The 14,133-nt window shown below is 44.0% G+C and overlaps 1 protein-coding gene across 3 annotated transcripts in view; it reads right to left on the reverse strand.

Moving 5' to 3' along the window:
* Positions 1-1,220: 1,220 nt before the first annotated feature.
* The window catches only part of smpd3 (sphingomyelin phosphodiesterase 3), an 85,631-nt gene continuing 72,718 nt past the window's right edge, over positions 1,221-14,133 (reverse strand). For all 3 annotated transcript variants that reach the window (XM_079501070.1, XM_079501069.1, XM_079501068.1), the window contains exons 7-10: positions 12,802-12,891; positions 7,105-7,168; positions 6,262-6,430; positions 1,221-3,511 (exon numbers count right to left, since the gene is read on the reverse strand). In XM_079501070.1, coding sequence (XP_079357196.1) covers positions 3,410-3,511; positions 6,262-6,430; positions 7,105-7,168; positions 12,802-12,891 — 425 coding nt within the window. In that variant the 3' untranslated portion in view covers positions 1,221-3,409. The remainder of the gene's footprint in view (positions 3,512-6,261; positions 6,431-7,104; positions 7,169-12,801; positions 12,892-14,133) is intronic.

Below are 14,133 nucleotides of genomic sequence, written 5' to 3' on the forward strand. Positions count from 1 at the left end.
TAAACATTCTTGTCTAGACCAGGAGTCTTCAACAAGAGGGGGTCCGGGGGAGGGGTCCCCAGAGTTACTACAGGATGGTTTTGTGATAAGAATACAGTATATATATTTATTTTATGTAAATGTCTGAAAATACACGAATAACATGAATTATTAGCAATTATCTGGAAACAAGCAAAAACATTTAATTTAAACGATAGCGCTGTCAGATTCATTGGCAGATAAAAGAAAAACCTGTGCGGTACTTCCAAGTTGGTCTCAAATCTCTCAAAATCAAGTTACATGGAAGGCATTCTCAAAAACAAAACAACAATACAATTTTATACAATATGTAGTGGGGGTCTCTGCTTTATCTCTCTCAGCTATGGGGTCCTTGGCCTGAAAAACAAGTTGAAAACCCCCTGGTCTAGACTACAGCAATCGAACAATAACAAAATAAGCTACTGTATCAGCATGATTGTGTTAGTTTTTCACCCCAGATTGATAGATGGTGCTAGTAAGATCATTTCCAACTCTTAAATTATCTCATCTCTTCACACAAGATCAACCAAAACTCTAACAGGGTAGGCCCAAATAGAGTCCCGCCCCTTTCATGACGACGACAGGCCCAGGAAATAATTCCCCATGCATTTTCCCCACAAACATTTCAAAAATAATTTATTTAAAGATCTGTAAGCCCCGAACAAAGCCAACTCGGATCGTGATGAATCATGATAACAAACACATTTTTGTGGATTTTCGGTCCAAAATATTGTGTATGTTGTCATGATTTGTCACGATCCGAGTTGGCTTTGTCCGAGGCTTTAAAGGTGTTTAAATAAATACTTTTTAAAATGTCTATGGGGAAAATGCATGGGGAATTATTATTTCTGGACTGCGGCGCTCTATATCTAGCTAGTGTTTGACCGTGGTCTCTGTGGCTGCATTCAAATATACAAATACCATGCTGTAGAGCAGTGGTGCTTCATACCATGCTGTAGAGCAGTGGTGCTTCATACCATGCTGTAGAGCAGTGGTTCATACCAAACCTTTTCAAGACCCAAAAAAGAAAGCAGATGTTTGCCCGGGACCCAAACTAGTGAAAATAGCAGATCTACAAGCTCATAACGCGCTGCGCAGCATTGTGAGCTTGTACAGTATATCTGCTATTTTTACTACTTTTCTAATTTATTATTTTATTTTCTTTGATTTCTTCATGAAATTACAAAAAAACATAGAATTCGTTTTTAATTATTTTTGGTATGTTTTGAAATAATAATACAAATAAAAAATAAAATGTAGGAAACCCAAAAATAAAGCGACCGCGACCCACAATTGGGAACCAGTGCTGTATAGAGGAGCAGATCGTAGAAGATGTACTTACAAGTGTTGTGCATGTTCTTTTTCCTGTGACGCAGACAGCAGGAGCAGTGTGTACTTCAATGTACAGGCCTGTGAGGTGAACGTGAATATGAATATATACTTTTTGGGGGTGTGCACGTATGTGTTTATGTGTTCCTTCCGTACCTTTGTACGCACAACACACGCGTGTGCGTGCGCTCGCACACTGCCCCAGCTGTATGTTTCTGTATCATTATTCTACTATGCAACGTGTCGACATTATACTGTATGCTGGATGTGTGGAGTTAATCACAGCAGGGGTCAGGGTTGGCATCTCACATGCAGAAATGTTGCATTGATGTTAGTTCATCAGGGGGGCATACATGTTATAGTCCCCGGGCATTCAGACGCAAACAAGCAGAGACCATCCCCCTATTTCAGCTGGAAGTAAGTAAGTAGCCTTGGGAACCATCTATGTGGCCCATCTATGGCCACATACATCTATGTGGCCCATAGATGTACCCTATATATGGGTCACATCTGAGCGATGTGGCCCATAAGGTAGGAGCATAGCTCCTGTTTCTTTAGCGTGATGCGGCTTGATGTATATCAAGTGACAAGTACATCCCCCAGCCATGATGTACGAGCACACCCCCTGGACATGATGTACAAGTACATCCCCCAGCCATGATGTACGAGCACACCTCCTGGACATGACGCGACTTCAGCTGCACTGTACTGTGTAAACTGGTACCCTTTTCCATCACACAATATTACTCTGCCACCCCCAATGTCAGCACATATGGCTTTGGCTGGTCCCTCCAGTCGACAGTCGTGTCAAATCCATTCCATTTCCTCATGTTTAACCAATCAACACACAATGTCATAAAGACAGTAAGCATACTACATCTAAAAAATATCATTTTCTCCAGTCGAGTCGATCGTTTTTTTTTGTGTTTTCTTCTTCTCCATACCTCTGTTTATTAACGTACCATAAAGTATTAAACAGGCATTTTAAACTCCCTAGAAAAAATGGTGCAGTAGACCATACAAATTGTATTATTATATATATATCTTTTTTTAAATATTTTTTAGAAAGACTTTTAGAAAAAAAGACACTTCAGTTTAGGTTCCTGTAACAAGAGATGGGAGTACTACGGCGACGCGACTGACAGCTGAACAGACCAATGAATGGCCTTTTTAGACAGGAACACTATAGAAGGACATGGAGAGCGAGCGTAGTGAGTCTAGAGAGGCTGTATACCTCTCGCTCACTCTCTCTCTACTCATAGTGTTAAAAGAGCAAGGATCCCACCCGTCCCTGAAGGTATAAAACATAAAAGATCGAATGTACAGACAGTAGAAGTGAAACTGATCCGATAAAAGGAGCGTGTGTGTGTGTGAGTGCGTGTGCGTGTGCGTGTGTGTGTGTGTGTGTGTGTGTGTAAATAAGCTACATGACATAATTCACTGGAAAGAGTGCTGAACAAAGGTCTCCCGTGGATTCCGTTCAACTGAGAGCATTAATCGTGTTCACGGTGAGAAGAGCAGAGATGAGAGTCACTGTGGTGTGTTCCTCAGACCAAGAGATTTAGAGGAGTTTGTGTGTTTTCTCTCTCTCTGTGTCTGTGTGTGTGTGTGTGTGTGTGTGTGTGTGTGTGTGTGTGTGCGCGCGTGCGTGCGTGCATGTGTGCATGTACAGTATGTGTGTGTGTGTGTGTGTGTGTGTGTCCAGCTCTCTGTCTGTCTGTCTCCCAGGGCCATGAATGTCTCTCTGTCCAGGTCATATAGCATGCTAACAGGGACCGCCTGGTCGACCGATTGCATCAGACCCAGCTGTTTCTCTGCTGTTTTCAAATGCAGCCATTGATCTCTATCGGTATCCATCCATTCGTCCGTCTGTCCGCCCATCGGTCCATCCATCCACCCATCCATCCATAGTACATCCCTCCCCACTTTTCCATAGTCTTTCCCGTTCAAGCAGAATTCTTCCATTATCATCTCCCTTTTTTTTTGTCTCTTCCTGTTTTTTTTTGTTATTTGTGTACTTGGTCCTCCGTGGCAGTTTGAAGGTGTGCATGTTGGCCCCCCTCTAAGGCTCCTCCTCCCCTGTGGAAACGGCCAATCGCACGGCAACAGACAGGTGATCAGTGAGGCCGGCCAGTTGGGTCACAAAGCTGTACTCCTCGATGTCCTGCGGGAGGAGAGAGGGCTGTCAATCATTCTGATGACCAGTGGTGTAAAGCAGTGGTTCTCAAAGTGGGGTCCGGGGACCCCCAGGGGTCCTTGACGGAGTTCCAGGGGGTCCCCAGCTAAATGATAGTTGGGAACCAAATGGACCCTTATGGGTCTGTAACTCAGAGAGTAACGGGTCCATTTGGTTCCATTTGTACACTCTCAGAGTAAAATTTACATTGGTAAATACATTGGGTCTCAGAGATAGAAATGCCATTAAATGGGGGTCCGTAGACTAATGCATGTCAAACTGGGGGTCCTTGAAATTAAACGGGTTGAGAATCTCTGCTAGAACCGTAAAAATCTTCTCTTATGGGGGTCCGTGGCATATCTTTTCAAATGTGGGTCCGGTTGATAATTAGTGTCAATTTGGGGGTCCTTGACATGAAAAAGTTTGGGAACCACTGTAGGCCTACTAAAGTACAATTCTGAGGTGCTTTTACTTTACTAAAGTATTTCCAATTTTCACTTTTTGTTTTACTTTTACTCCACAAACCTTATAGTTACTATAGTTACTTTGTAGATTTTGATTATTATTACATTAACCACTTCAGCCCTATATGCATTTTGGCCATTTGAAAATAGACGATCTACAAGCTCACAATATGCGTCATGATGCGACGCATTGTGAGCTTGTAGATCTGGTTTAAAAAAAAGATACATTTGAAAAGTTGTGAAATGGGACATTCTGCATGAGTACATTCTACTTTTGGTATTTGGTAAGTACATTTTCATACCAATACTTTGCTCAATAAGTTTGCGCAAAGCTAAAGTAAATGGTTTCCCCTGTATGGCCTCATGTGCTTTCTCACATCAGATATTGACAGGCTTTTGCTACAAAACTGTACACGTAGCTTTTACCACAAACAGTACAAGTAAAGGTTTTTCCCTTATGGAACTGCATAAATGCATTTGATTAATTTTACAACGTGATACTTCCACTGCATCTGATCTGGATATTTCACCTGTCTTAGGCAGGAGGAATCACTATGCAGTAACAACATGCTGCCATAAGGTGGCAGTATAATGCTACTATTTTCAGAAAGAGAAGAGAGATGAGGAACTGAAGGAAAGAGAGAGAGAGAGGAGGGGAGGGGGATTGTCCATGTAAATAAAGTGATTTGGTTTTCCAATCCCTTTAATCCCTCCCATTCACAGAGGGAAATAGTTTTGCTCACATTGCATTTTGGTAGATTCATACACAATCTGCTGTGTCCTCAAAATCTCCCATGGCTGGTGTAACGTCAAATCCAGTGTATTAAACGATGTTGTTGTAGGGCACCTACAATTGTTTCTAACGCAGTCATTGTGTGTGCAGTTGTGGCAAACTGCAAAAGCCTCGGTGTCATTTCAAATGGTTAATCTGCTTTACCCTTGTGTTGTTCAAACCACTCATGAATAAAACAGGGTATTGCTGACCACAGGGCTTCTCCTCTTTGTTATTTGAGCTAAACGAATCATCCACATGTTGAGCATGCCAGAATGCTGGTTTTAAAGCCTTGATATATGTGGTAAGTTGTAACAAGTTGTAAACACTTAACAACACTCCTCTGAAACGGGTTGATGACTACAAGTATTTGGGAGAATCGGTTGGACCCGCCTTCTAATGAGAGCGCAAAATCTTGGAAGAGCCACCCATTGACTAATCTAATATACGGCAACCTTCCCCGTGTTTCTTTACTGGTCCGATCCAGAAGAGCGCAGTTTACCTGCCACTGCTACAGAGCTGACAATGAGGTTATATCTTCCCTTCTTCTCTGGAGTCCTGCCTCAGGGCGGACCAGAGGTAGAAAGCTGTCGTTCCCTGATGTCATCGCTAGGGACACATGCTTCCCGTCCGGGCAGATCATGGATTTCACAATGCCACGCCAGACTTCCCGGTCCTTCATTGCCATCCCCAGTTCCTGCCTACTGATGCATGTGTCCCTAGCGATGACATCAGGGAACGACAGTTTTCTACCTCTTGATCAGCTCTGTAGCAGTGGCCGGCAAACTGTGTTCTTCTGGATCGGACTAGTGAAACACGGGGAAGGTTACAAAGAGAAGTCGATGGGTGGCTCTTCCAAGAGAGATTTTGCGCTCACAGGTTTGCAGGGCCCAGTTACACCGGCGCCTCGCTGAACAGGGCGCTGTTCTTATCAACCCTACTTGGCAGCTATCCCAGCCCTTACCCCAGCCCTTATAGATCTATAGATCTATAGATCTATAAGGGTCCATTTGGTTCCATTTTACGCTCTCAAGAGTTACATTATTGTTAAGCTTCTCCATTACTTATATTTAGAAGAAGTCTACACAATTAGAGAATGTAGAAGAATTAATATTTTGTCTGAGAGATGCCAAATCTCCAAAATGGTGGTGCGTGGCTCAAATTCCGAATAAATAATTGATGTGAAAAGGGTTGAAAACCATTGGTCTAAAACTTTTTCATGTGAAGGACCCCAAAATTGACACGTCATGCCAATTTGAAAAGATATGCCAGGGACTCCCGATAAGAGAATATTTGTACTGCTCTAGCAGTGACTTTTATATTGTAAAATCAATGCTAATTTAACTCTGAGAGTGTACAAAACTACAAATGGAACCATGGCCATCTGCCTCCATTTGAACACAGAGCCATTTGTACACATCCATTTGTACACAGACCCATAAGGGCCAATTTGTTTGTTTGACTGGTCTAAAGTGTTGTGGACATTGTGTGCTGGTCAGTACCAGCTTCCAGTCGGGCTGCATGCCCTCGTCGCTGTAGAGGATGTAGTCGATGCGCCGTCCGTTGCCCTTCAGCGGGATCTTCCTCCCCTTCTGGATACTGCCGTGACACTGACCCTTACTGGGAGGAAACACCAGGTACTCCTTCCTGCCCTCCTCGTTCTCCATCACTCTGAGAGAGAGAGAGAGAGAGAGAGAGAGAGAGAGAGAAAGACAGAGAGAGAGAGAGAGAGAGAGAGAGACACAGAGAGCGAGAGAGAGAGAGACAGAGAGAGAGAGAGAGAGAGAGAGGGATTAACAGTATAGTCTTGGTTGTGTCTGTACTAGTAGGGAGAGAGACACGTGACTAATAAAACAAACAAATAGTCAGACAGCTGATGAGGATATCAGTTTAGTTTAGAACCGATTCAAAATATCTCTGTACTTGTACATTTAAACTAAGGGCCGGGAAAGAGTATCGATAGTACTTGATATAACTTCAAACCAAACGCAGCTGAAATAGCGCAGCGCAGCCAATGCAAAGCCACAACAAAACCATAATTTTTGTCATTGAACCACGCGCAGAACGTCGGAAACGAACGCAAACAACGGCCGCAAGGCGCAAGGTTGTGACACTGACACACAAACATACACGTTACTAAAATAATAATCAGACTGACTAATTTGGGGGGGAGAACACAACGGAGACAGCGCTTCTTTCACCTGACAAATATCACTATGTGATAATTTCTTGTTTTTAATTGGATTGATCCTACACTGTCAAGTGTGTGTGTGTGTGTGTGTGCGTGCGTGCGTGCGTGCGTGCGTGCGTGCGTGCGTGCGTGCGTGCCTGCACATTAAACTTACTTTTGTAAACTTTCAGGAGAGTTGACTTCGTCGTCATAAAGGCCGCTGGGATCCAGTAGCGTACCTGTTGAGTGATGTCACAGTCACTTCAATGTGACACAGAAGTATACAATAACACAAATGTTCTATTCAAAAGCAATATCCCTCGCCGTAAACGCACAGACGGGGTTCATTGTCATTCGTCTAAATATAACAGACCTCCGTAATGACAGCTTGTCTGCCTTCTGTGTGTTATACACAGAAAAATCCTGGGTTCTAATTTATCTCTGAGAATGCACCAGTCGGGGTAAATGTTTACGCTCACACGGGTAAAGTAACACGAATGATTTTCCCGTGTAACCACCCACCCACACGGGCACCTCTATGGCCTCCGCCGCATTCCAAGACGAGTGCGATGTGACAGCCATGTGAAGAGCACTCAGAGATAACAAGGATGTGAGGTAGCGGGCCTGCTAATAGCTCTCTGCTCTCTCCCACTGTCTGTGAGGTAGCAGGCCTGCTAATAGCTCTCTGCTCTCTCCCACTGTCTGTGAGGTAGCGGGCCTGCTAATAGCTCTCTGCTCTCTCCCACTGTCTGTGTGGTAGCAGGCCTGCTAATAGCTCTCTGCTCTCTCCCACTGTCTGTGAGGTAGCAGGCCTGCTAATAGCTCTCTGCTCTCTCCCACTGTCTGTGTGGTAGTGGGCCTGCTAATAGCTCTCTGCTCTCTCCCACTGTCTGTGTGGTAGCGGGCCTGCTAATAGCTCTCTGCTCTCTCCCACTGTCTGTGAGGTAGCAGGCCTGCTAATAGCTCTCTGCTCTCTCCCACTGTCTGTGAGGTAGCAGGCCTGCTAATAGCTCTCTGCTCTCTCCCACTGTCTGTGAGGTAGCAGGCCTGCTAATAGCTCTCTGCTCTCTCCCACTGTCTGTGAGGTAGCGGGCCTGCTAATAGCTCTCTGCTCTCTCCCACTGTCTGTGTGCGCTGGTGGAAAGTAACTAGCGGTAGGGTACATGTACTCAAGTACTGTATTCTTAAGTACAATTTTCTACTCCACCAAATCTCAAAGGCAAAATAAAACATGCATTAACCACTTCAGCCCTGTATATTTAGGCTACCGGTATTCGAAAATAGCCGATCTACATGCTCACAACACACCGGGATGCGACGTGTTGTAAGCTTATAGATTTTCTATTTTATTTTTTATTATCATTTTTTAACTTCTGAATAACGAGACAATACTTTTGTACTTTTTACTCAAGTACACTTTGAATTCCGGACTTTTACTTAGAGTACTTTTTTCCACCACTGGTGGTGAGCTCAACAGAATGACAGACCAATCAGAGTGCCTCTGAATGTGTCTGTTATTTAGTTTGAGTTTGTTCGGCTGGCAGTCTGGCAGTCTGGATGTGCGTGCGTGCGTGCTTGCGTGCGTGCGTGCATGCGCGTGCGTGTGCCTGACTGACTGCCCGCGTGCCTTTCTGGCCATCTGTTTGTCTTAGGGTGCACTCACACGGTTCATGCAATTCTCTGTGCTCGTTGGGTGTTGTGTCATGGCCGCCCAGCGGCCCAATGCATTTCCAATGGAGGTCACATGGTTTGACCCAACATTGTGTTGTGTGAGGGGGAGGGGCGCAGTCGTCCGCCCCTCCCCCTCACACAACACAATGTTGGGTCAAACCATGTGACCTCCATTGGCAATGCATTGGGCGGCCATGACACAACACAACATGCATCCAACGAGCATCCAACGAGCAGAGAATTGCATGAAAGGTGTGAGCTCAGCCTTATACTGTCTCCCATCCAATTCGACGTCTGTCTGTCTGTCTGTCTGTCTGTCTGTCTGTCTGTCTGTCTGTCTGTCTGTCTGTCTGTCTGTCTGTCTGTCTGTCTGTCAGGCTAAAGGAGGAGGACACAGGACACTCTGACACACACGGGGGTGATTATACTGCATGGGGCTTTCATAGATCACTTCCAAAACCTCTTTCATTGTGAGCCACCACAATTCACAAAGGACATGTTTAATTCATTGCATTTTTCTTTCTTTCTTTCTTTCTTTCTTTCTTTCTTTCTTTCTTTCTTTTGGAAATAATAATATTCGAAATGTACAAAGTAGGCTAACTAGTAGGCCTAACTAGTTTTCAAATAATTATAGTGGAGTAAAAGTTCAATATTTGCCTCTGAGATGTAGTGGAGTATAGAAGTAAAAGTATTGGAAATCAGAAATACTCAAGTAAAGTACAAATGCTTCAAACAAATCTTACTTAAAGGGACACTTCACCCTAAAAATATATGTTAATGATGTTTAGAAGATGTAGAACACTTCCTGGGGTTTTTTATGTGTGTAATTTGTGGTTTTAGATATTTTAGATTTTAGCAGTGGCCCAGTGTCTCTGATGTCATCAACACTGGGCTCACTTTCTTCCTGGACTACAATTCCCATAATGCTAATGCTCCTCCTTGTGGATAGGGCCATGTTGTCTTACTGAGACAACATGTAGGCCTAGTCCTAGGAACATTAAGAAGGAACATGCACGGGGGCGTGGCACGGTCTCCTGCGGGAGGTTGGCACATTTGCAGTGTAAACAGAAACTGCGATGATGGAGTGTTCCAGCAGAGGTGCTAGAGGTGCATGAGAGTTGCTGACCCTGAACTGAAATAACAAAAAGAATATCAAACTAGAAAAAGTGCCCTTCTGGGCACAGGTCTCCACCAGGAGGATAGGACTGTGTGAGATGTTTGGCAAAATGTTTAGGAGTAATATAAATAAGTAATATGTTTGCCTTTGATGGCAATTGGATGATTTGAGGCGTTTTGTTCCAAAAATGTGTTTTGCAAAAATCAACCTGTTGGTGGCGCTATAACAGGCCAATGTGAAAAGGGTGGGATATATTCCTCAGCCTAGTAAGAAAATGTGTGAAAGATTTGACGTAAATTGCATGCTGCGTTCATGATTTGAGGCTTTTGTTCAAAACGGGGCAATCTTGCAAACTGTGAAAGCCAATTATAGCCAATTAGGATGGAATATGAAATATCGGACAGATCCGACTTGAGCACATGACCATAGAGATACTGTGTAACGATTTTTGAGATTTTTGGACAGAATCTGGAGGAGTAATATCCAAAAATGTGTTTTACAAAATTCGGCCTCCTGGTGGCGCTATAAAAGGCAGATGTGGAAAATGCAGGTCAAAGGTTTGTCCTTGGCCTCTAGGGAGTGTGCATGTGTGTGTGTCCGTCCGTGTGTCCGTCCGTGTGTGTGTGTGTCCTTCCGTCCGTCCGTTACCAGCTAATCTCCGGCACCGTTAACCCGGTCGATGCCAAACTTTGCACACACACTCCCTGGATGCCAACGATGAACCTCTGCCCTGCATTTTCCAGAACGGCCTGTTATAGCGCCACCAGGAGGCCGACTTTTGTACAACACATTTTTTGATATTACTCCTCCAGATTCTGTCCAAAAATCTCACAAATCGTTACACAGTATCTCTATGGTCATGTGCTCAAGTCGGATCTGTCCGATATTTCATATTCCATCCTAATTGGCTATAATTGGCTTTCACAGTTTGCAAGATTGCCCCGTTTTGAACAAAAGCCTCAAATCATGAACACAGCGTGCAATTTACGTGAAATCTTTCACACATTTTCTTACTAGGCTGAGGAATATATCCCACCCTTTTCACATTGGCCTGTTATAGCGCCACCAACAGGTTGATTTTTGCAAAACACATTTTTGGAACAAAATGCCTCAAATCATCCAATTGCCATCAAAGGCAAACATGTTTATATTACTCCTAAACATTTTGCCAAACATCTCACACAGTCCTATCCTCCTGGTGGAGACCTGCCCAGAAGGGCACTTTTTCTAGTTCTCAACTGTTCTGGATCTCATTATTTATATCACAAGTTATGAGCTTTCTATCTAGCACCTCTGCTGGAACACTCCATCATCGCAGTTCCTGTTTACACTGCGCATGTGCCAACCTCCCGCAGGAGACCGTGCCACGCCCCCGTGCATGTTCCTTCTTAATGTTCCTAGGCCTAGTCCAGGAAGTAAGTGAGCCATCAGAGACACTGGGCTCTATATATATCTAAAACCACATCTAAAACCACATATTACACACACAAAGACCCCCAGGAAAGTATGTTCTACATCTTCTAAATGTCATTAACACTTTCATCGCCCTCTAGTGTTCATGTGAAATTACCGCAGGCAGCCAGGCAATATCTGTGAATTTGCGCCAACTACTTCCGGGGCACACAACCCAACACAGCGAGAGGAGGAGCAAAAAGTTGTACGAGCAGCAGCTGACATCTCTTAGTTTTCACCACAAACGGTAATATGGCGGGCGCGATGCGATCAAAAATCACTATTTACATCTGAACGTCGGGCGGATTGGACAAAAACAACAACTTTGGAGTATTTTCCTGAGAAAACAAGCAGCAAAGAAACGACAATGAGTGAATCCTTATGGGGTGCACACGCATTGATCATCATGATGGGAAGAACGTAGGCGCTGTCTAGAAGCCTGGACAGCACGAAAGGTTAGTGTTGAGCTTCAGCTGCTTGGAATTTATATAAACCTTATAACCCGCCATATGACGGGTATGGCGACCTTCGGGGTAAAATCTTAACCCGTCATCTGACCCCTAGGGTAGGTACCCTCACAAAAACATGCCGTAATCCTGGTCTTTAAACTACCTCCCCCTGGCCAGCCGGGGCACCTGATGGAGGGGAAAGGAACTGGTCGGAATAACGTGTTCCTTCCACGCACTACGTCCGGCTTGGGACACTCTCCCCTGTCAGGTGAAAAGAAGCAGCTTGGACTCCTCATGCATAGAAGGAAACATGAGGTCAGTCCGCTGCCCCCCCAGGTTGGCAGAGGAAGTGTAGAGCCCAGGATTACATTAGATAATTGACACTGGGTGAAAAAATGGGTTGCAAAAATCGTGGGATAAAAATAATACAAAAAATAAAAAAAATTAAATAAAAGAGTGTTAACATAATATTTCTTTGCAAAATGGGTGAAGTTTCCCTTTAATTACATGTACTTAGTTACTTTACACCAATGCTTTACTTGACCCCTGTCTTCTAACCACAGACTGTGAAACAAACCTGATCCGCTGACTCACCTTCCACACAAACAAGCCCTAGCTGTCCTTAAACAAGCCCTTTCACTCTGGCCCGGCCCACACCAGCCCCAAAATACCATTGGCCTAAATAATGTTTCATATCCAGACCAAAACCCCACTGTTGGTACGTCACTAATGCCTAAAATACACAGTGCTGTGTGTATTTCTGGTGAACACAGAAACACCCGGCTTAAAGCGTCCTCTGTTCCGCGACTGCGTGGCAGCAGTTTAGTTTGACCTGCTTTTTGGAGGTTGGTTGGTTGGTTGGTTGGTTTTGTGCAGCTGCATAAATGTAAAGTGTGTATGAGAGAGCTAGCTGCGCAGGACACTGCCTTAAAGGACATTGTGTCGTTATAAATTGTCTGTGACAGTAAAGGATGTTGCACTTGCCACATACTGTATGTACACATGTGGTAACATCCTTCATTGCTAGAGGAATATGGGAATGTGTGTAGGTGAGCATACAGTATGTGTGTGTATTAATGTCAATATACAATTTTATACATATATAAGTGTGCGTGTGAATGTGCGAGGGAGTCTGTGTGCGTGCGTGCGTGCGTGCATGAATGTGTATGTCTTCTCTGCTCACCCAGAGCCCATGGTTTGTCCTCTCCGGGCCCCAAGCGACATGGGTCCTTGTACTGCGTGAAGAGAGTGTGCTGCTGCTCCAACTTGTCCTCTGAAAGACACACGCACGCACGCACGCACGCACGCACGCACGCACGCACACACACACACACACACACACACACACACACACACACACACACACACCATGCAGAGTTATACAATGGAAACACTCCAGCATGCAGCAAAAAAACCTCACAGGGGAAGTCCACCTGCATTCTGGACCGATTTATTTATTTGACAAGGACTGTGTATAATGAATGTATTGCACCAGATTGAGAGGGAAAAAAAGTTAGGTTACTGCATTAAAATGCTGGTAACAATATAGAATACTAAAGTTGCAATTCTTACATCAGTCCAGACCACAGCATAATAATCTAATCAGTACAATACATTCACTGGTATAGTAGCATCAAAATTAGTTTAACCACTTTAACATTGTATAGGCTCTTTGATATAGCCTATATCTATAAATGTGTTGTGAGCCCGTACAAAGATATTGTTCTAAAAAAGGGAGCATTTAAAAAAAAAAGATTTTAAGAACTAAAATCTTGCATTGGGGTCCCTCGCTGTCCCCAGTCAGTCCGTGGACTAGGGCATTAACATAAAAATCGATTAGTCGACTAGTCGACTAGCAAAACGGTAGTCGACACTGTAAATCAAAAATCGAGTAATCGTTCATATTTTTTTTAATATTTTTTTTTTTACAGCAGACATGCAGCTGTGAGCTGTTGTTTTGTTGGTAGTTCTCCAACTTATGTACTAATCCCTTCCTGGCTGATTGTTTTCATATCATATACAAGCCGACTGTACGTGGGTTTTGCCGTCACCGTCACTCGTGTAGGTGCGGTGGGCGGCGGTGGCTGGCTGCACTGGCAACATTTAAGACAGATTTTCAAAAAGCATATGCCTCATAGGCTCATACGCTCAATGGGGACAACTACAGTGTGTAAATACTTTTACTATTGGTGAGTTTATTACAATATTACTGTAGTTTGTTCAACAAGTTAGATTGGAGACGTGTCGTCGTTTCGTCCGGTACAGTAGTATAGCAGCCTGTCCCTCACTCTGCCCAATAATATCCAGTTTGGTGACAGTCAAACTACAGTAGCTCTTGCCGTGATTTCATGTTTCTTTTTCTTATTCATCTTTCTTCATGCTTATCCAACAAAAGTGGAGGCGTGCGGCATTATTAAAAACAAACAGCTATGCCGCGCGATCATAGTTATAATAGTCGCGATGGTATGGAGTGAAGTAGTTGATCATCTGATTCATAGCCTGGTAAGCCTGCTAG

Source organism: Electrona antarctica (assembly GCF_951216825.1).
Source record: "Electrona antarctica genome assembly, chromosome: 5".
Taxonomy (NCBI): Eukaryota; Metazoa; Chordata; class Actinopteri; order Myctophiformes; family Myctophidae; genus Electrona; species Electrona antarctica.